Source organism: Helicoverpa armigera, chromosome 13 (genome assembly GCF_030705265.1).
Source record: "Helicoverpa armigera isolate CAAS_96S chromosome 13, ASM3070526v1, whole genome shotgun sequence".
Lineage (NCBI taxonomy): Eukaryota > Metazoa > Arthropoda > Insecta > Lepidoptera > Noctuidae > Helicoverpa > Helicoverpa armigera.
The window spans coordinates 4,202,410-4,220,927 of record NC_087132.1 but is presented as its reverse complement, the minus strand read 5'-3'; the positions used below and the strand labels follow the sequence as shown (position 1 = coordinate 4,220,927).

Sequence of the window (18,518 nt, the reverse complement as noted above, 5' to 3'; positions counted from 1 at the left end):
TATAGGACGTCTTACACTAATTATCTGCATAATTAAAATCTTTTAATTCAACAACATTCCGCTGCGCGAACGCACACGGAAACCATTGGCAATCACCCAGTGAAATCAAAAATGTTAACCGAAAACAAAAAAAAATGAAAAATTGTTTTTGTTCAGTAGTGAATGGTTCCTCCCCTTGCTCGAATAGCTGCTAGCATCCTTGTATTGATATCCCCAACAGGACTGACGATGAATTCTTGTGGAATTGCGTCCCACCCCTCTTCAATAGCGATTTTCAGCTCTAGAAGCCTTATTGGAGCAGGTACCCATGCTCGAACCCGACGTTTCAGTTCATCCCATAAGTGCTCTACCGGATTCAAGTCCGTGCTACAAGCTGGCCACACCATTGTACGAATTCCGACGTCGTGTAGATACTGGGTTACCTACCACATGAGCAACATAAGGCCGTGCATTATCACGCATTAACTGCATATCCAGACCGATATAACCTGAGTAAGGTACCACATGGTTTGCGAGGACTCCAGGAATGTAGCGATGAGAATTCAATCCACGTGTACGGCCCGTCGGTTCGCTGAAAACTAACACTGTATGTGTGGGTAATGATATGCCGCCAGAGACCATTACAAATCCCCCTCCGTAAGCAAGTTTCCTCGATGCGACAGTAACATTCTACAGGGCAACGATATACTCTCTCGACGTCGATCACTTCCATGCAGACTCACCCCGGGCTTATCGGTGAAGAGTACGTCGGCCTACAGTTCTAATGTCCAATCCCTATGTTCTCGAGCATATTCAAGTCGTGTTCTACGGTGAGCTACTGTTAATACGGGGCTTGTTGCAGCTGTCCTTGGAATCAGGTTCTGTTCAGCAAGTCTCCTTCTGACGGTATCTGAACTTATGACGACTTGGCGTTCATCACGCAGACTTTCTTGGACTTAAACTGCATTGAGGCGACGATTTCATACAACAGAAAATTGGATAAAACGATCATCTGCTGCTGATGTAGCCCTAGGTCTGCCCATACATGGGCTGCAATCGAATGCTCCAGTCTCCAAGTATCGTCTGTAAACTCATTGCACCGAAGATCTGCTGATTGGAAGTCGTCAAGCGACTTCACGTTGCCCAAGGTCTGCTTGAAGTAGTGTTACAGCTTGAGCTTGAGCTGAGCCTGAGTGGTCGTATCCATTATTTAACAATAAATGAGCACAAAAATACACGCGTCCAAGCAAACGACGGATAAAAACTAAAGAAATGTGAAGAAATATGGAATTTCCTTCACTATAGAATAAAATAACGCTAAGCGCAAACTCTAATCAAAACAGAGAAACTTGATAACATTGTGAATTGACGGTCCTTTTAATTAAATTTATAGTCATTTTAATCCTTAAGAAATGCTCTTTCTATAGGTATATTTTTGATATTTGTAAGTTTTATACTTTTTGAGAAAATCGGATTAGAGTTCCAAAGTTGCGGGTGGCTCGGTTTATTTGCTGTCCAGTGTAGTAGTGAAGACACGTACCTGAGAGGTTGGTACACACACAGAGTATGGAAATATGAGCGGAGAAGCCATAAGGCAGGTAGGTCAGGCAGTGGCGTAGGCACACCTAGAACTTCTAGGTCAAATACGTACGATGGGCATGACAAGGGAGGGTTCTTTGAGACATCTATCAACGATTTTTGGTATTACAGCAAATGATCGTGTCCAAAGACATAATTTACATTCATTGAAGCGCAACCAAGGTCCATCCTTTTATTATTCATTTCTTGTGCCCAGAACGCACCTTAACAATTATTGAAGAAAAATAACAATTTAGTGTAATCGCTTTATTTTATAGATTCTAAAGCATGAATCATTTTTAATAAAATATCTTTTTGAATGTCGTAAATAATATTATTTTGTTTCCCATTTTTATGTAATGTAGACAATACCAATTGTAGCAGTGGATATTTTAAAGTTTTTAAGTCACTTGTACCAAGAATGAATTTGACTAGCCAGTCAAAATTTACTACTGTTTCACAGTAACTGCTATTGTACTGATTCAAAGCTGCATTTAATAAATCAGACTTGTATTTATCTATTAATCCATGTAAGCATTGAACTTTTTCTTCTGGCCATCCCTTGCCATTAAATACATCTTTAACTGATTGTAGATCAAAATTGCAATCAGAAATTATTGAGATCAAATTTTGTTTTGCAGCTGTAATCACATCTCCTTCAATGTTGGATTTTAGAGAAGAAGATCCTGAATAATACAAATCTGTTAAGATTTTTTCTGATACCTGAAACAGATTAATGAAAAATGTTGTCATGATGAATAATAGTAATGCTGGACCAAAACATTGACAAAGTCATCATTAAGGTAGAGTGGAAGATTAACTGGGTAACGGTTTCAAGTGGCCGCAGCACCCAAATCAATGTATTTGAAGTATGTCATAAAGATCAAAAATTAATAATAACACTGGTTTACAGCATTTTTGGTCCTAAGGTAAAATATATAATTTCTTGTAGAATATTTGATACATAACCAACGTAAAGAAAATAAGGTTGCAATAGCATGTCTGTGTATCATCATCTTAGAATGAAAACCTCGGAAAAGCCTTTTTTATCAAATTTATTGCGTTTCTTGGAAGATAATCGCAAAAACATCCTATTCTGATATTTATCCTGATAAGTTGTCTCTTACACTAACAAGGTTTTCACTCTAAGGCATCGGTATGGAGATGTACCTATGGTGCTGAAACTTTACAATATTTGACGTACTTTTTAATAACAAATTTGCTAAAGCACCCTGTAGTAGTACTGATCCAGATTCAAAAACATTTTAATTTTGAACACAAAGAGTTTTCATTTTCATAATATAATGTTTTCAGCTACGGTAGTTCGATGCTGTAGTTAGAAATTAACAGAAAATTTTGGTGTCTTCAAAAAATAAATGAAATATTATTAAAAATCACGTTTTTAGTGCTTAAGAGGGATATAGCTTTAAATTCCGACGTGCTAGAGCAACTTTGTGATATAGATTTCAAAGAAATAAGTGTCAAATAATCTACAAGAAAATTATATTATGTTTCACCTTCGAGAAAAAAAAAATTAAAACTAGTGAACTCCGCCTCTAAGACGACCCACTGACCAATGTTTTTATTTAATAAAAAGTAAAAGATTTTGATGAATGCAACGACATGCCAGGTGCAAACCTCGCATGTCGTTCGTGCACATAGTATTCCCAGTTAAGTGTTTGTGGTAGCTAATGGTTTATACTGTTATTTGGACTGGGTAGGTTCTACTTACATTTTGGAATGTTTCTAGTGATTCAATTTGAAATATTTTATCCATTTAAATAGAGTTACACAGTTTTAGAGAAAACTTCAAATCAAATAGTTAAATCCAATATTTCAAATATAGGTAACACACGAAATTGATTAAACTATGGTTGAATTCTGTATTAAATAAATGAAAAATTGTATTCAGCAAAATTGTTACCTATTATTTTTATTTCTAATCCAGCCCTGACAGTGACAAATAAATATGACAATGACAACTGACAAGTTGGAAACTGCCTGATGTTTCAAATTTCTGAGGAGAGGTATTAATATTACATCTATGGGTGTTAATGAGAGGTTTTCATATTGAGAATTAAAAAACATACTTTTTCCGTCAGGCCTGGGGCACGATCAGGCACGATTCAATAAATTAACAGATTTCTGCACATAATGATTTCAAAATTTCTCGGGATAGGTATTCGGATAAAAATCTGAACGACTTCTTTTCTCCTATTCCGTCACTTTCTTGGAAAGTACTTTCTTTTTAATTCTCAAAAAGAAAATCTCAAATTTGTAGAAAGATCATATAAAGTGAATCCAAGACAAACTGGTTTTGTACGACTTCAAAATTAGATTACACTAGCTGGTGCCCGCGACTTCGTCTGCGCAGGTTTAGTATTTCGAACAATATGTTTACAAATTGTAGCCTATGTGTTATTCTGATGTATAAGCTATATTATTGTAAAGTTTCATTAAAATCCATTCAGTAGTTTTTGCGTGAAAGAGTAACAAACATCCATACATACAAACTTTCGCGTTTATAATATTAGTAGGATAGATAATGACGCTTCGTTCCTTGCAGTACCAAGATCAGCGCCATCTAGCCATCATACAGAAAAATAATTAAAAATACACTCAAGGGTCGATACGAATTAATCTCAATTTTATGGCGCTATCGACTATAAAATATGCAATTTCTTTGATATTATTTGAGTTTGTTCTACAATTGTCGCGGTGCAGCACCCATATTTGAATTCGCTTCGCGATCCGTATTTGCGTTCATTAAAGAATTTATTACAAACTGGCCAATTTAAAGAACTTAAATTTTTCTTCGCTATGTCCCGAGCTCTTTGCACACCCTTTGCTGAATTGTGACCCACATCTATAACGCAGCCATAGGCTTACTTTATACTGGCCAACTCTTTTTCTGATTTATGGATCACCTTTGATAGGGATGAAAAAAAAAACGTTTATGTCTATCCTGGTAAAATTTCTTTAATTTAATACACATTGAAACAAATAATCTTTAATTATTCAATAGGCACAAAAGTGAAGACTAATCTACTTATATCCTAAAACCTGCCTTGCTTGAAACTGGGCAACTTTTTACAAATTGTACATATTATGTACATAGGTACTTTATTCACAGATGTACAGTTATTGTAGACCTTATTGACATTACAAAAATGGAATAGTCAAAATTCGCGGTCGAATTTAACCCAACTGCCTCCAATTTAAATGCAAGTTGGTGAATTATGACGGTGTTGTCACCGTAATTAATTCAACAGACGTTACGAAGTAAGGTTGACCAAAAGAAGCACAAGTATTTTTAAGTTTGTGTTTTTTCCTTTTTAATTCAACTTGGAAATTGAATGAGCCATAAAAATATTTTTAAAACAAAATTTATTTACTCTTTATGTATAAACCTTATTATCATCACACATGACAAAAAATCGCATGTGGTATTTTTAGTAAACACGGCAGCTTTAATTTAAAGTATGTTTTCCTTAAACATAGTTTTTTACAGATAATATTATTTCAACACTTAAACTGAGGTTATCAGTGGCCATTATATTTGCCGGCAACACTTCGTTTGGCAGCACCCTTCTATGGTTATGTAAGTTTTTATGTAAGTACTAGTATAAAGTTTTTACATATTTTTTCAGCACAATGAAACCAAGCACTGACAATACAAATGATGGACCGTTGCGTGAGTCATAGCATATAAAATCATACTTAAACAAAACTAGTTTATTCATACATATCTACATAAATAAAGGAATACAAACATTGTTAACATTGATCAGGCAGCTGGTCCGTGGTAACTCATTGAGCTAAAGGTAAAATAATAATAACTCAAACAATATATTGAACATGCAAAACCATTAAATAGCTTGACAATTAAGTAAATTTTAATGTAAATTAAGTATCAGAATTAAGTTAACAAAATAATAATTCACAAACATTATACAATAATCAGGAGTATTTAAATAATTCTAGTTTAATTTTATAAACTATACAGCATATATGCATATGCCGTTTAGGACATAAAAAATGTGTAACAATGTACATATATATTAAAAGAAAAGGAGATACTTAAAAGAAGGTACTTGGCAGGGATGAGTTTAATTTGTAGCAAATGCTTAATAAAACTTATATAATGTGCTTATGATCAGATTATTATTATTAATCTCTTACATGAATTGATATGATTAACCTAGAAACAATGAAACATAAGTCATTTTGTAAGTACGTGAACACATTGCGAAATATAGTTTATTCCAATGGAAGAAATTGCTTTTTGGCCTTAAGCACGCTTAGGTACTTGTGCCGGAGAAACTACGGGTACAAGCAACCTACACTTGTTCTATTATTGGTTTTTGACATTTATAAGAGCATGTGACGTAAGTTAAATAAAAAAGATTTGAAGTTAATTAGGAGTTCGCACAATTCTGATGTAGATCTGATCTGACGAGAAGGCTTCCGCTAACTGATCTGTCAAAAAGATGGTAAGCGAAAGGCATCTCTTACTGCACCACATCTCACAGACATTTAATGTTATTTTTTTCTTAGATGTTCATTTTACATTTATTAAAGACGCAAGTTTTCTTCTCAAATTGAAATCATCCTTATGTCTTTTCTCGTGGCATGATTTGAGCTTACCTTAATGATATATCATAATTATATTACCTATAGCAGAAACTCATAAAAAATCTCACCCTGTCATTATACTTAAGTACTATTTTGACATTAAGTCACTATTATCCATTTATTTGTAACTGTGATGAGTTGTAAATGCTTCAGTTTTCTTAGTTTCCTACACACTAAAACTTAACATGGGGAGGTAAAATAGATTAACTTTCTATTTATCATTATGACTATTGTCAAATAACTTAGTGGCAGCAAGAGTTTTTTATTTGTGTAGAGCGCAAATACAGTTAAGTAATAGACAACAACCACTCGATACCATGTACCGACAATGCAGACACGTCGTTTACTAACAACGTAGGTATGTACAATTTTTTCATTAGCATTTTTTTTATGCATTAGTAAGGCCAACTACTACGAGCTTAGCGTGCCTGTATTGATATCGTCTATCACACTAAGATGAGCTCAATACAATAAATTCACTATGTGGAATGGATGAGATAGTGAATATGATAAAAATATTTAATTAACCAGTCCGGCGTCCTTGGCCATACTGTAGAATACGGAGTTCTTGTCCTGAAGAAGCTGGTCGGGCGGCGCGTACTCGACAAGTTGGCCCTTGTCCAGCACCATGACCTTCGTGGAGTCCATGATGGTGTTGAGCCGGTGCGCGATGGTCAGCACCGTGCACGACGCGAACTCCGACCGGATGGTCTTCTGCAATGCGACAAGAGACGCGATAGTGTTGTGTATGCATGTACACGCGTGTACAGTGGGTACACACTCGACTCACCTGGATGAGCTCGTCAGTCTCGAGGTCGACGGCGGCGGTGGCCTCGTCCAGCACGAGCAGCGGCGTCTTGCGCAGCAGCGCGCGAGCCAGGCACACGAGCTGCCGCTGTCCCACCGACAGGTTCTCGCCGCCCTCCGCCACCTCGTGGCGCAGCCCGGCCGGCAGCCCTGCACAAGCACATCAGCGTCAGCGCCGCTCTGCTGCCGCTCGACTGCAGCGACGCGGGCGACACTCACCTTGCACGAACGGCTTGAGGTGCGCGTACTCGAGCGCCCGCCAGATGTCCTCGTCCGAGAAGGTCTCGAAGGGGTCCAGGTTCATGCGCAGCGTGCCGGAGAAGAGCACCGGGTCCTGCGGGATGATGGTGATGCGCGAGCGCAGCTGGTGCAGGCCCATGGTGGCGATGTCCAGGCCGTCGATGAGGATGCGGCCGCCGACGGCCTCGACGATGCGGAACAGGCCGAGCGTGAGCGTGGACTTGCCGGCGCCGGTGCGGCCGACGATGCCGAGCTTGTCGCGCGGCGCCACGGCGCACGTGACGTCCCGCAGCGCGGGCTCGGCGCCGGCGCGGTACGCCAGCGTCAGCCGCTCCAGCTGCAGCGCGCCCGTCTCCGGCCACGTGGCCGGCGGGCCCGCGCCTATCGCCCACGGCGCCTCCTGACACACACCCATTCATTATGTAACACTCACACACATACCCATAGTTGAAAGGATACTAAAATTCAAACTATTTTAATTAAAACGGAATGATATATATTAGACTAGCGAGAGCAGCCCTGACGACCTTATAAAGGTCGCCAGAAGACGGTATCTGTGGAGATCTAAGGGGAGGCCTATGTTCAGCAGTGGACAGTCCTATGGCTGACATGATGGTGATGACGATATATAGTACTTAAAATGAATATTTATTTAAGTTAATGCATCAGGCACGTAAAACATTTGTCAAGGTCTGATTTGAGCAAAAAAGTTAGGCTTAGATAATAATAATTTAAAGAATTCAGATTTAACTATTTTGTCATGAATGCTTTATGTTGACTTGCCTGTTCTGTCTCTGCGTATTCTTTAATTCTCTCGACTGCTACAATGTTTGTTTCTACTTCTGATGTCATGCGTACCAACCAGTTCAAAGTTTGTGTAATCTGAAAACCAAACATCGTGATTAACAATATGAATCGTATTTCTTGTTACGTTATTGCGTTCTGATCATCGTGTTACGTTACATACCTGTAAGGCGTAGCTGACGGAGAGTCCTACAAGACCGGCGCTAATGGTGTCCCTGTTGAGGACTGCAAACATTGCCGAGAAGAAAATGATCAGGTTTCCGATCATTTCCAGCCTGATCGCCAGCCATCTGTTAGCGATGCAGCTTGGGTAATAGCAAGACTGGTTGTGATCAACTCCACGCTCTGATTCTTCGATAAACCTGATGATTTAACAACATGGTCGATAAAGAAATACGAATAATATTTAACATGCGATCTGTGAGACGAATTAAATAGACATAAATAAAGTTTACCTTTCCGAGACGCCGTAAGCACGTATCGTACTAGAGCCAGTTATACTCTCGCCGAAGTGCGAGTAGATAGGCGATCGCGACACAGACTCCAGTCGCTTCAGTTGTCGCGACGTGGCCACGTAGAACCGCTGGATCACGTAGTAGATAAACCCAATCGGAAGGATCACGGCCATGAATATCGGCGTCGAGAAACTTATCACGAAGAGGGTGCCCAGTACCTACAGACATTTACGTTCAATTATTTTTGGGAAAATGTACAACAATCCCAAGTTATATGTTACATGGAAATGTAGTAAACCAAGAGTCTCAATTATGCTAATATAAATTAAACAAGTTAATTTAATTTAATGAGCACAAATTTGTGTACTGAGAAAATCCAATGTCAGTTAAATGGTATTTAGATTAGCATAACTATGACCCAGGCCCAATATAACACGTACAGACAACAATATGTCAGCCACAAAGTAAAGGTCCGTATCACAGAAGTTTAATACCCAAGCAGTCATATGCGTAGCCTTATCCTAACTATGTTGAAGTCGGAAGAACCGAAATTGTTTACCGCCAATATGCTGACGTCAGGCTCGCCAAGTTATTTGGAACATAGTAAAAGCTCGAGTATTCTTCTGTAATACGGACCTGAATGTCTTTTGATTGAAATGACAGTGCTGACAAGATACCTTAAGGCCCGGTCTCCAACAAAGCGGAGAATAGATGTGTTTTTTACCATATTTCTTTTTTGTTTAGGTTAGCTTTGGTATATCTCATTTTTCTAAAGCATCACTCCTCCGTTAAGGTGGAAATAACCAGTCAGCTTTGCAGCATTTATCCTCTCGTCTCTTTTTCTATCAGCTTTGGTGGAAATGGGGCCTTAGAGATACGGCTACAAATAGGTGCTTCAGTCTTTAAAACAGTTGAATTCGTTAATACAAGAAAAAAATGCTATGCAATGGAAGCAACTACTTGTAATCATTTAAGTAGATAATGATAAAAGCAATAGGCACTATCAATAATATCATTTGGGATCAGTTTACAAGCTTGATTTACATTTTCTAGGTGATTTTGGTCTGATAAAATGAACTAAATTCTACTTTTATATCAATTTTCTGTTGACCAACCTAAACAGAACACATTTAAATTAAACTATTTTCACTTTTCATTAAACAAAATTGACATACTACGCCATGATGAAAATAATGTTTAAATATTTAGTTACCGATGTCATGTGATTCTACCTGATTCCCCCGCCATGCATTGCACGCGAGGTGCTGTCGGCGCTAGCGATCCCACATGGTAACATTCTGTTGCACTAACACTTTCACAAATAACGCGCACATCATTATACACAAACACCGACAAATATTAAAACTACAAAAATACCCACCAACATAACTGAATGAGCCATGAAATATTATGAAGTAATGAATTTTAGACTGGTGTGATTACCTCAAATGTGCACCACATCAAGTCGGAGATCTGCGAAGGAAGGGATGTGTCCAAAATATCCATGTCTTTAGAAAATCTAGAGAGTATCCTGCCAAGTGGCGTCACTTCGAAGAATTGCAACGGTGCTTTTAACACATGGTCCAACAATAGTTCATGGAGAATTCTTGCCGCCCTCCAACACGCCAGAAATGGCATAAGGTCAGCGAAAATTGATGCTAATGCTGCAACAACACATCCATGGACACCATTTTAGTACCTAAGTGAACACCACGCATGGACGCTCGACAACTGGTGACAGTCCTAATAATAATGAATACATTTTTTACGACGGAAATCACCCAAAATCTACCGGGTAAAAGGGCTATACGACGCTAAGTTGGTGGATATTGAAAGTGCACTATGCGCAACATAAAACAACGAGCTAATTAGCGAAAAACGAAAAAACCACAACGCATGACGACTTTCCTTCTCAAACTGCAATCATTATTATTATTTATTGTAATTCTTTAAATATTCGGTGACCACAACACGTTTTATAATTTGTTTGAGCTATTTCCTATTTCATTCTTATTGAGCAAAATTCATAATTTTATGCCATGTGAATGCATTTTTGAACTCTTGAATGAAAGAATTTATAAGTGCCCAGTTTTAGGTATTTTTAGCATTGCATGAATAATGCATATAGCGCAATATTGAAGTGCTTAACAGTATATATTGTTAAGAGGGGGACAAATTCGTCAAAAAAAAAAGAGATATCTCAATCGAGTGTTGTCGAAGCGTGGGGCTCTTTTAACTATCCCTTGGTGTTGTCGGCAAAATCTAATTGGTTCAGACGAAACCTCGAGTTTCTCGAAGCGCCTCAAGAATACGATTACTAGGAAATATACAACCATTTGATTGCAGCATTCTGAAGTTTCACCGTTACAAAAGCGTTGTGGTCAAATATCAAAAGAACCCAGACAAAGATCCATTCCTTTCTCAATTTTATCAAGAAGGTGCATAACCTTTTTTACAAATACTTGAATTTAGGGTTAAAGATATTTACTATAATCAATATGCGTCGTGGTAAATTGATTAATTACATGTCTAGCTAGGTTCATTTTAAGCTTTACTGCTATACTAGGTTAATACATGCAAGCTTATCTAAGCAAACATTTCTACATAGTAATTAGGTTAAAACAAAAGTTAGCAAGGAACGTACGAGAGCAAATCTATATAAGAACCTCAAACAAAAAAATACCTTACATCTTATTAATAAACTGATCCCATGTTAATGTACACGTATACGTTTTATAATTTCTACATAAATATAGTTTATTCTACATTACACGATTTGCGTAACACATTGCAGTATAAAGTGCAACACTTGGTGGACTCCACTAGTATAATATATTCATTGGTGTACCAATTTTGTTTTTTTTTCTTTCGATTCTATGACTTTGTTATGTTATTATTTGCCTTTAAAACGCTTTTTTTGTGTAACAACGAGACATTTACCATCTACACCAGTTAACTACATTTCATCTAAAATCAGCCATTTGATGCCTCGACGTTTTATTCGGACATTTTGACTATTGTGCAGTCACTATAGTTCGGCCGCTCAGAGAATGCGTTTCTGACACATCGCGATTGAACTGACGACGTAACTTTGTAATGGCGTTGCAGTACGATAAAAATATTTTTGCTGGTTATTTATCGTTTTAACAATTGTTGAGCATTAAAACAACATTATTATATCAATAATAATCAATGAATGTTGTAATTTTGTGCCAAATTGAGTGTCAAATAACTTGGTAAACAATATTTTTCTAAATCTATACTGCGCTATTACAAGGTTATGTCAGCGCTTTATATTTGTAGTGCTGTGCTAAAAATAACAGGCAAGTATCGTAATCTGTTCTGGTTGATGGTTCTTATACAGTTATACTTATAATATAAAATAATACGTTTTGTTTTTCTTTTTAAGAATTTGAAAATAATGGACTATAGGATAACTTTTATGAAATATAAAAATAAAACTATGATCAAACTGAACGCGCGATTTTGTGACGCTAAATAGTCATTTGTTGTCGTTTCGTGCGCTAAAACTAAGTGCCCTGCCTCATTAGGACGCCAATGGCGACGTCGCCGGCTACGTATCCAAGCAGTTAGTATTGAAATGTATGGAACCTAACTCACTTGGCGACGGTTTGGTAACGTCGCCAAATTGGAGGCGTGGCCACGAGCTACAGTTCCCTATGTGGCTTCTGGCTACCGTGGCAACTTGGCGACGTGGCCACAGTAGCCACTATAATGTACACGGTAAAGCGCACCTCCCTCACACAGTCGCCAATGTGGTCGCCAGTCAGCTTGCAATTTCTTGAGCGACGACGTAAACAATTGACTGTCGAGACGCCATGGCCACTCGACTTGGCGACATTTGGATGCCAGAAGTAGCCAGACCTGTGCCGCTGGCGACGTCGCCATGGCGTCCCAGTGAGGTAGAGCTCTAAAAACCTGATTTTGGAAGATTTTGACCGAGATATCAGGATTGATTCTGTTATTGATAATACCTAATATACACGTAATATACACGTAGGCGAAGATGATGATGAAGACACCACCTCCTCAAGCGAATCGGAGTCTGATTAACATTCTGTACGCACATTCAATTCAATGTACTTACTTTATTGCATAGAAATACAGATTGTAACTTTGTAACAAAGAATAAATAAAACGATTTTATTATATGAATATTACCTTTTTTTGGTTTCCACTTAAATAACTAAAATATAAATTTTAAATGATTCCGCCAATTTAAAACGAAAATAATCTTAAAATAATGCGGCGGTTTATTTTGGGGGAACGGTAACGAACTCAGTGTTATGTTGTGCCCATCACTAGTCCTGACTAACTGATAGGTGTCAGGAACGCATTCTCTGAACGGCCGAACTATAGTAGTGTAATTTCGGAGGGTTTAAATTTTATTTGAAGTCAGCTGTTCATCCCGATATTTGAATTAGCGGGTACAGAATGTTCGACAGTCGGTCAGTTTGCCTATGTAGGAGTAGCACCAGTGTTACACTCCACACCGGGCTCGGCGTGGCATACCGCAAAGAAGCAGGAGGTCCAGCCCCTGAGCGTCATGGGCAAGACATTGTCGAGCACGTCGACGTCCTTGCTGAAGCGGTTGAGCACGCGGCCGACGGGCGTGCAGTCGAAGAAGCCGATGGAGGGCGCGTGCAGCACGCCGGCCAGCAGCGCCGCGTGCAGCGCGCGCGCCGCCGCCAGCGTGCCCAGGTACAGCGCCAGCGACGACACCGACACCGACACCACTGCCACACAGCAACGTCACTGCCGCGTCTCACACACTTGTCGACCCACGCCCTACTGCTAGCTTGAAAGCTTCACCGCAATCACACTAATGCGCCACATACTATTGCCAAAAAGGCGACGCTTTCCCGGACTAGCCGATTTCCCGCGGTTTCACCCGCGTCCTGTAGGACCTATGTTACTCGGAAAGAGTGTACATTTCTAACAGTGAACGTAGTTTTCAAAACGATTCCGTATTTTCAGAGCATATAGGGTAGATACAAATATTTCCTCTCTATTATATTAGTATTGATTACATATTGATTTTATTCACGTCAGTATGAAGTTAACTTCACTCATACCGAAATCGATTTAACAGATTCTATGATTTGGTATAGAATTGCTTTCATTGACGAATATCTATATTACAAACGGAAAAATTACTCATAGAAATCAATGATAAAGATAATTAAACTTTGTTTGGTAGTGAGAAACGTGGTATCAGCTTTCAAGTCCAGCTGTTAGAGTCGACAAATGTGGGAAGATGCTTCTTGTCTAGGCCGTCAAACCACTCAATTACAAAAATTCACACCGTACACCAGCGGATTGAAAAAAAGAATACGTAATTTATAAAATATACTGTTTTTAGTAAGAAACAACACCGTTTGGTGACTTAAATTATTGACAACAACCAACATTTTTCATTCCCTAGGTGTAAAGACGTGATTTTTTTGTGGTTCTAACAATCTTACTAAACTGAGTAGTTTATTACTACTCACTGATTAACTACTTTTAACTGATTTTGAAACTGTGTGGCGACTATTCCATAGCCTTTCAGAAATCCTATTAAAAAGCCTGCTCCACCTAACCCGATTTTTTCAGTTGAACCATTGAATTGCGTGTTGTGTTGTTATTTAGTTATTTTGAAAGTTGAGTTACACACACAAACATACATATACCTAGTATTTTTACAACAGAGTACAAGTCATTCAATAAATGTTATTTATTTTATTCCACTCCCATGAATAACAAAAAAAACCCTGCGAAAAGTAAATTAGTCACGATATGCACATTCGCGTTTAAACGGTACTTCACTAACTGTAATATTCAAATATCTAAAAAGGAGGAGAAACACGTTGCATGCATTTCCTAAAAAATATAGTAAAAAGTTCTAATTTAACATACAAAAGTCATTGTATTGTGTTAGTATCACATATATAGAACATCAAATAGATACATGATTATGTGTTAAATATAAGACTCTTTGTTATTATGTTAAAATAAAGATTGTTAGTATTTGACAATAATGGTTAGACGAGTGACTCTTGTACGTTACATCTACTAAAATAAATCCTTTGTTGCAAAAACTTTCATGCAAATTAGTTTTAAAGTTGATAAATACATCATGCATCAATAACTTCTTTTTCAAATGTAAAATGTGTAATTGGTATTAAAAATAAATCCATATCCTTAAAAAATACATAAATACGATAATTTAAACATAAAGTAAATAATGTATTCATTATTAAAAGTTTCAATTTTTTTACCATATCCCATATAAATGTATATTTTTTGATATTCGTAACGAATAAAAAGAGACCATATATACCTTACTTCTTGCGCATATTAAATAGTAATTATGTTTCAAAAGATTCCGACCATAACATAATATTATGTATGATGTAAAGCTAACTTTCAGAGGAAGCCTAGCTTTATTTACAAATTTACAGTATTGCCAGGATGAATTATGTATTTATTACTGGTACTAGTTTTCGGGTACAATTAGGTGCTCTCTTTTTTCATAAAACATCATAATATTATGTAGTTACATAAAATGCTTATTCCTTGAGAATTAACCAGATTTAAACAAAAGTGGTATCATATCACTCAATATTTTTTTCATCTCTATCGCATTTGAATTTTAGGTGCGATTTAATACTAAGTCAAGAGAATAAACAATATCTCAATATCAATATCTTCTGTGTTTTCTAACACCATTATTTTTAGTGGGAATGTATTAATCGATGTATTGTCATCTTATAAATGGGACGTATTTGTTTTCATGTACTTAGTCCTTACAGTTACTCAACGCGATTTTTGACTTTGTTAAAAATTCAAATTAAAAACGAAATGATATACGAGCATTCAACTCACTGCGTTGAACAACTATAAGATCTAAGGCACAGTGTAAAATGTCTTGTCACCATAGTAAGAAGAGACGTTAGTTATATTTTAAGTCTGTGTTACCTTGTCCGATACCGAGGCCGCCGTACACGCCCAGGTACATGTCACGACGTTTCGTGTCCACAGTTCCGTTCACCAACTGTTGACAAACAAATCGTATTAGAATTTGAAGAAAAATAATTTTATATAAGCGGCGTGACCAAAACAATAAGTTATAATTGAATTAACGAGGCGTTCGGGTTTCTTGAGACATCTCTCAATGATTGGTCTTGATTGGTTGTAAAAATAATGGGTTCCACGTCCCCTTAACGCTCGCATTTTGGGGATGCAACTTTTTAGATGATTTTTTTTATGACGTCTCCGCTATGATTCCTATCCTCTAAGTTTGATGTAGAGTACTTTATTTTTTAAGAGACAATAAAGATAAAAAATAATAATATAAGAACGTACCATTTTATCATCATTGGCCCACTCGGTCAGCCAGTAGTTGGAGCCAACTTGGAATACTTGCAGAATGAGATTCATGAGTACCGTGATCACGGACGAGAGGATTCCGACGCTCATCAAATAGTGTTTGTATACTCCCCATTTTACCTGCGCATAAATAAAAAACACATAAATTCATGTAGGCCAAGTTATTCTCTAGAAAAACTTAGCTTTTTTCTTTAAACAACTTATGTAAACTATGTGGTACTTACACTTCCAGTCTCGGTTTTCTCAGCTTCGATGAGTTTGTTCTTCTCTTTCAATTCATTCGGCGTTGCTTCTGGAGTCTTTCTTTTCACGCTGCCGGCGCGGTCACCTTGAGGGAATTACATTTCGGGCAATTATATAATAATTTTAATGGGGCTGGTAGAATATTTTCAGTATGTATTTTTGTTTCTCTTTACCTGCTGCTGCCTGTTCTGATTCGGAGGCACTTTCAGAAAGAGAGCGAGCTCGTTGTAACTTGTGCTGGAACTCAGTTCCAAGTTTACTCTCGAGGTCCTGTTTGATCTTGTCCAATTCTGAAATTGTGATTAAGGTGTTATTTAGAGAATGTGATCAAGACGTATAGACGTATGTAAAGGCTCTCTGTTCCCGTGCGTGAAGGTAGAGGTAATTATAATCAACATCTCCACGCTGTAAATAAACAAGGATTTTCAGTTTTACGAAACCGTAAATCATTATTCAGTGGATCCGCGCAAGTTGAAGTAAGTTAAGATATATTGCTGTCATACAAATGACATCATGTGAAAGTCCCAACAACCGCGAGGTGATGATAAAATATGAACATGAGTTTATTAATTTCTTTACATTTTGAAGTTTAAAGAATAGTTATAGATAGTTTATTACCTTCAGGGGAGGTTCTCTCGGCGTCGCTAAGATGGTGCAGCAGGAAGTCTGCGAAGGCGCCTTTCTTCTCGAGCAGCTGCTGGTAGGAGCCGGCCTCGGAGACCTCTCCGTCGCGCAGCACCACCACCAGGTCCGTGTGCATCAGGTACGACACGTTGTGCGTGACCCACACGCGCGTCTTGTGCTTCAGCAGCCCGGCCGGGCCCAGCACCTGCACAGCACTCGTCACTACTCGCTCTACTCGCGCTCGCGCTCGCACTCGCACTCGCACTCGCTCGCACTCGCACTCGCACTTGCACTCGCAATCGCACTCACCTTGTCGAAGATGTGCTTGCCCACGTGCGAGTCCACGGCGCTCAGCGGGTCGTCCAGGAAGTAGTTGTCCGCGTCGCAGTACACCGCCCGCGCCAGCGACACGCGCTGCTTCTGTCCGCCCGACAGGTTTATTCCTAAGCACACACTCTATGTTAATAAACAAATTCAGTTTGGTCGGGACAATGTAGTAAGGAAAGACGGGCGAAGATGCCATAAGACAGGTAGGTCGAATACATACGGTGGGCGTGGCCAAAAAGATCAGTTACAAATTAGCTAACGAGACTTTCCGGTTCTTTTAAGACATCTGTCAATGATTTTCAGTATTACAAAAAATCGTCGGGTTCCAAAAAAGGCGTATAAGGGCGAAGATAGTAACATTCCTCGTCCCCCACACATCCGCATTTTCGAGCGCTACTTTCCTAGGGGATTTTGCGTTATGGCATCTCCGATATTTTGTTCTCCATGGTCGGGAAATATGACAGATAAAACATTACCCTTTTCTCCGATTTCAGTTTGGTCTCCACCAGGCAGTACTTCGAAGTCAGGTTTGAGAGCGCACATATCGATGACATTGTTGTACTTTTGCTTGTCGAGAGGTTTGCCGAACAGAATGTTGTCTTGAAGTGTTGCGTTTTGGATCCACGCTTGCTGAGGTACATACGCGATAGTACCTGTGGTATAAATGAAAATTGTTTTGATGCTTCGATATTAATTTGTCGCTTATGTATAGAATAATATAAGAAATAACCAAACCCTGACAAAAATAAATGTAGCTCAATTATAATAACCTTCGAACCAGAAAGTATGTTATTTGGTTGAAATGACAATCTGTGTGACAGTCTAAATAAGGCATCACAGCATTTTGCTTATGCTTATTTTTAACGGTAAGTTCGTATCATACCGGTAGTATTAACTCGTCCGGACAGCTTGTTCATCTCTCCAAGAAGTGCAGCTAACAAGGAACTCTTGCCGGAGCCGACGGCGCCTACAACGGCGATGAGGGAACCACGAGGAACGTGTAATGTTATGTTCTTGAGGAACGGCTCCGAATCCTGTTCGCCCCATGTAAAGTGACCGTTTTCGATTGAAATTGGGTTCGCTGAAACAGAATAGATGTATTTGTAACAGGTTTTTAGACAAGCAAAAAATTTTTATCGTTTTAAATATATGATAACTATGTTTTGGAGGATTGACTGGAGAATAGACGTACTGTTTTATTTAAGAATAATATGAACAAATATACTTACGGTCTTTAGGATCGTGTTCAACTGACGTGACATCGAGTTCATCACAATTCATGAATTTGTTCAATCTCTTGATACCGACGGAGGTCTAAAAACGCAGAATCAAGTTAGTTGTAATAAAAAAAGTTGTTATCAGGAAGAAAATAATAACTCAAGCAATGACCTCCACCACATTAAGCTTTGCTATTTTAAATAGAGTAACCAATCC

General features: G+C 38.3%; 1 protein-coding gene and 1 long non-coding RNA gene across 5 annotated transcripts in view; both read right to left on the bottom strand.

Moving 5' to 3' along the window:
- Positions 1-1,809: 1,809 nt before the first annotated feature.
- LOC135117737 (uncharacterized) lies at positions 1,810-3,503 on the bottom strand. The gene is made up of 2 exons (XR_010277097.1): positions 3,290-3,503; positions 1,810-2,280 (listed from the first exon to the last, which is right to left on the bottom strand). It is a non-coding gene; the product is annotated as an uncharacterized LOC135117737 (long non-coding RNA).
- A 1,007-nt stretch (positions 3,504-4,510) lies between these two features.
- The window catches only part of LOC110384372 (multidrug resistance-associated protein 1), a 35,905-nt gene continuing 21,897 nt past the window's right edge, over positions 4,511-18,518 (bottom strand). For 2 of the 4 annotated variants that reach the window (XM_021345638.3, XM_021345639.3), the window contains exons 10-25: positions 18,314-18,398; positions 17,968-18,165; positions 17,561-17,737; positions 17,067-17,200; positions 16,752-16,962; positions 16,307-16,423; positions 16,115-16,218; positions 15,867-16,010; positions 15,480-15,555; positions 9,942-10,162; positions 8,499-8,716; positions 8,207-8,405; positions 8,023-8,121; positions 7,219-7,639; positions 6,983-7,149; positions 4,511-6,906 (exon numbers count right to left, since the gene is read on the bottom strand). In XM_021345638.3, the coding sequence (XP_021201313.3) occupies positions 6,712-6,906; positions 6,983-7,149; positions 7,219-7,639; positions 8,023-8,121; positions 8,207-8,405; positions 8,499-8,716; positions 9,942-10,162; positions 15,480-15,555; positions 15,867-16,010; positions 16,115-16,218; positions 16,307-16,423; positions 16,752-16,962; positions 17,067-17,200; positions 17,561-17,737; positions 17,968-18,165; positions 18,314-18,398 (2,766 nt within the window). In that variant the 3' untranslated portion in view covers positions 4,511-6,711. Of the gene's footprint in view, positions 6,907-6,982; positions 7,150-7,218; positions 7,640-8,022; positions 8,122-8,206; positions 8,406-8,498; positions 8,717-9,941; positions 10,163-13,031; positions 13,256-15,479; positions 15,556-15,866; positions 16,011-16,114; positions 16,219-16,306; positions 16,424-16,751; positions 16,963-17,066; positions 17,201-17,560; positions 17,738-17,967; positions 18,166-18,313; positions 18,399-18,518 lie in introns of all 4 variants that reach the window. The other 2 variants (XM_021345636.3, XM_021345637.3) reach the window with 1 other exon arrangement.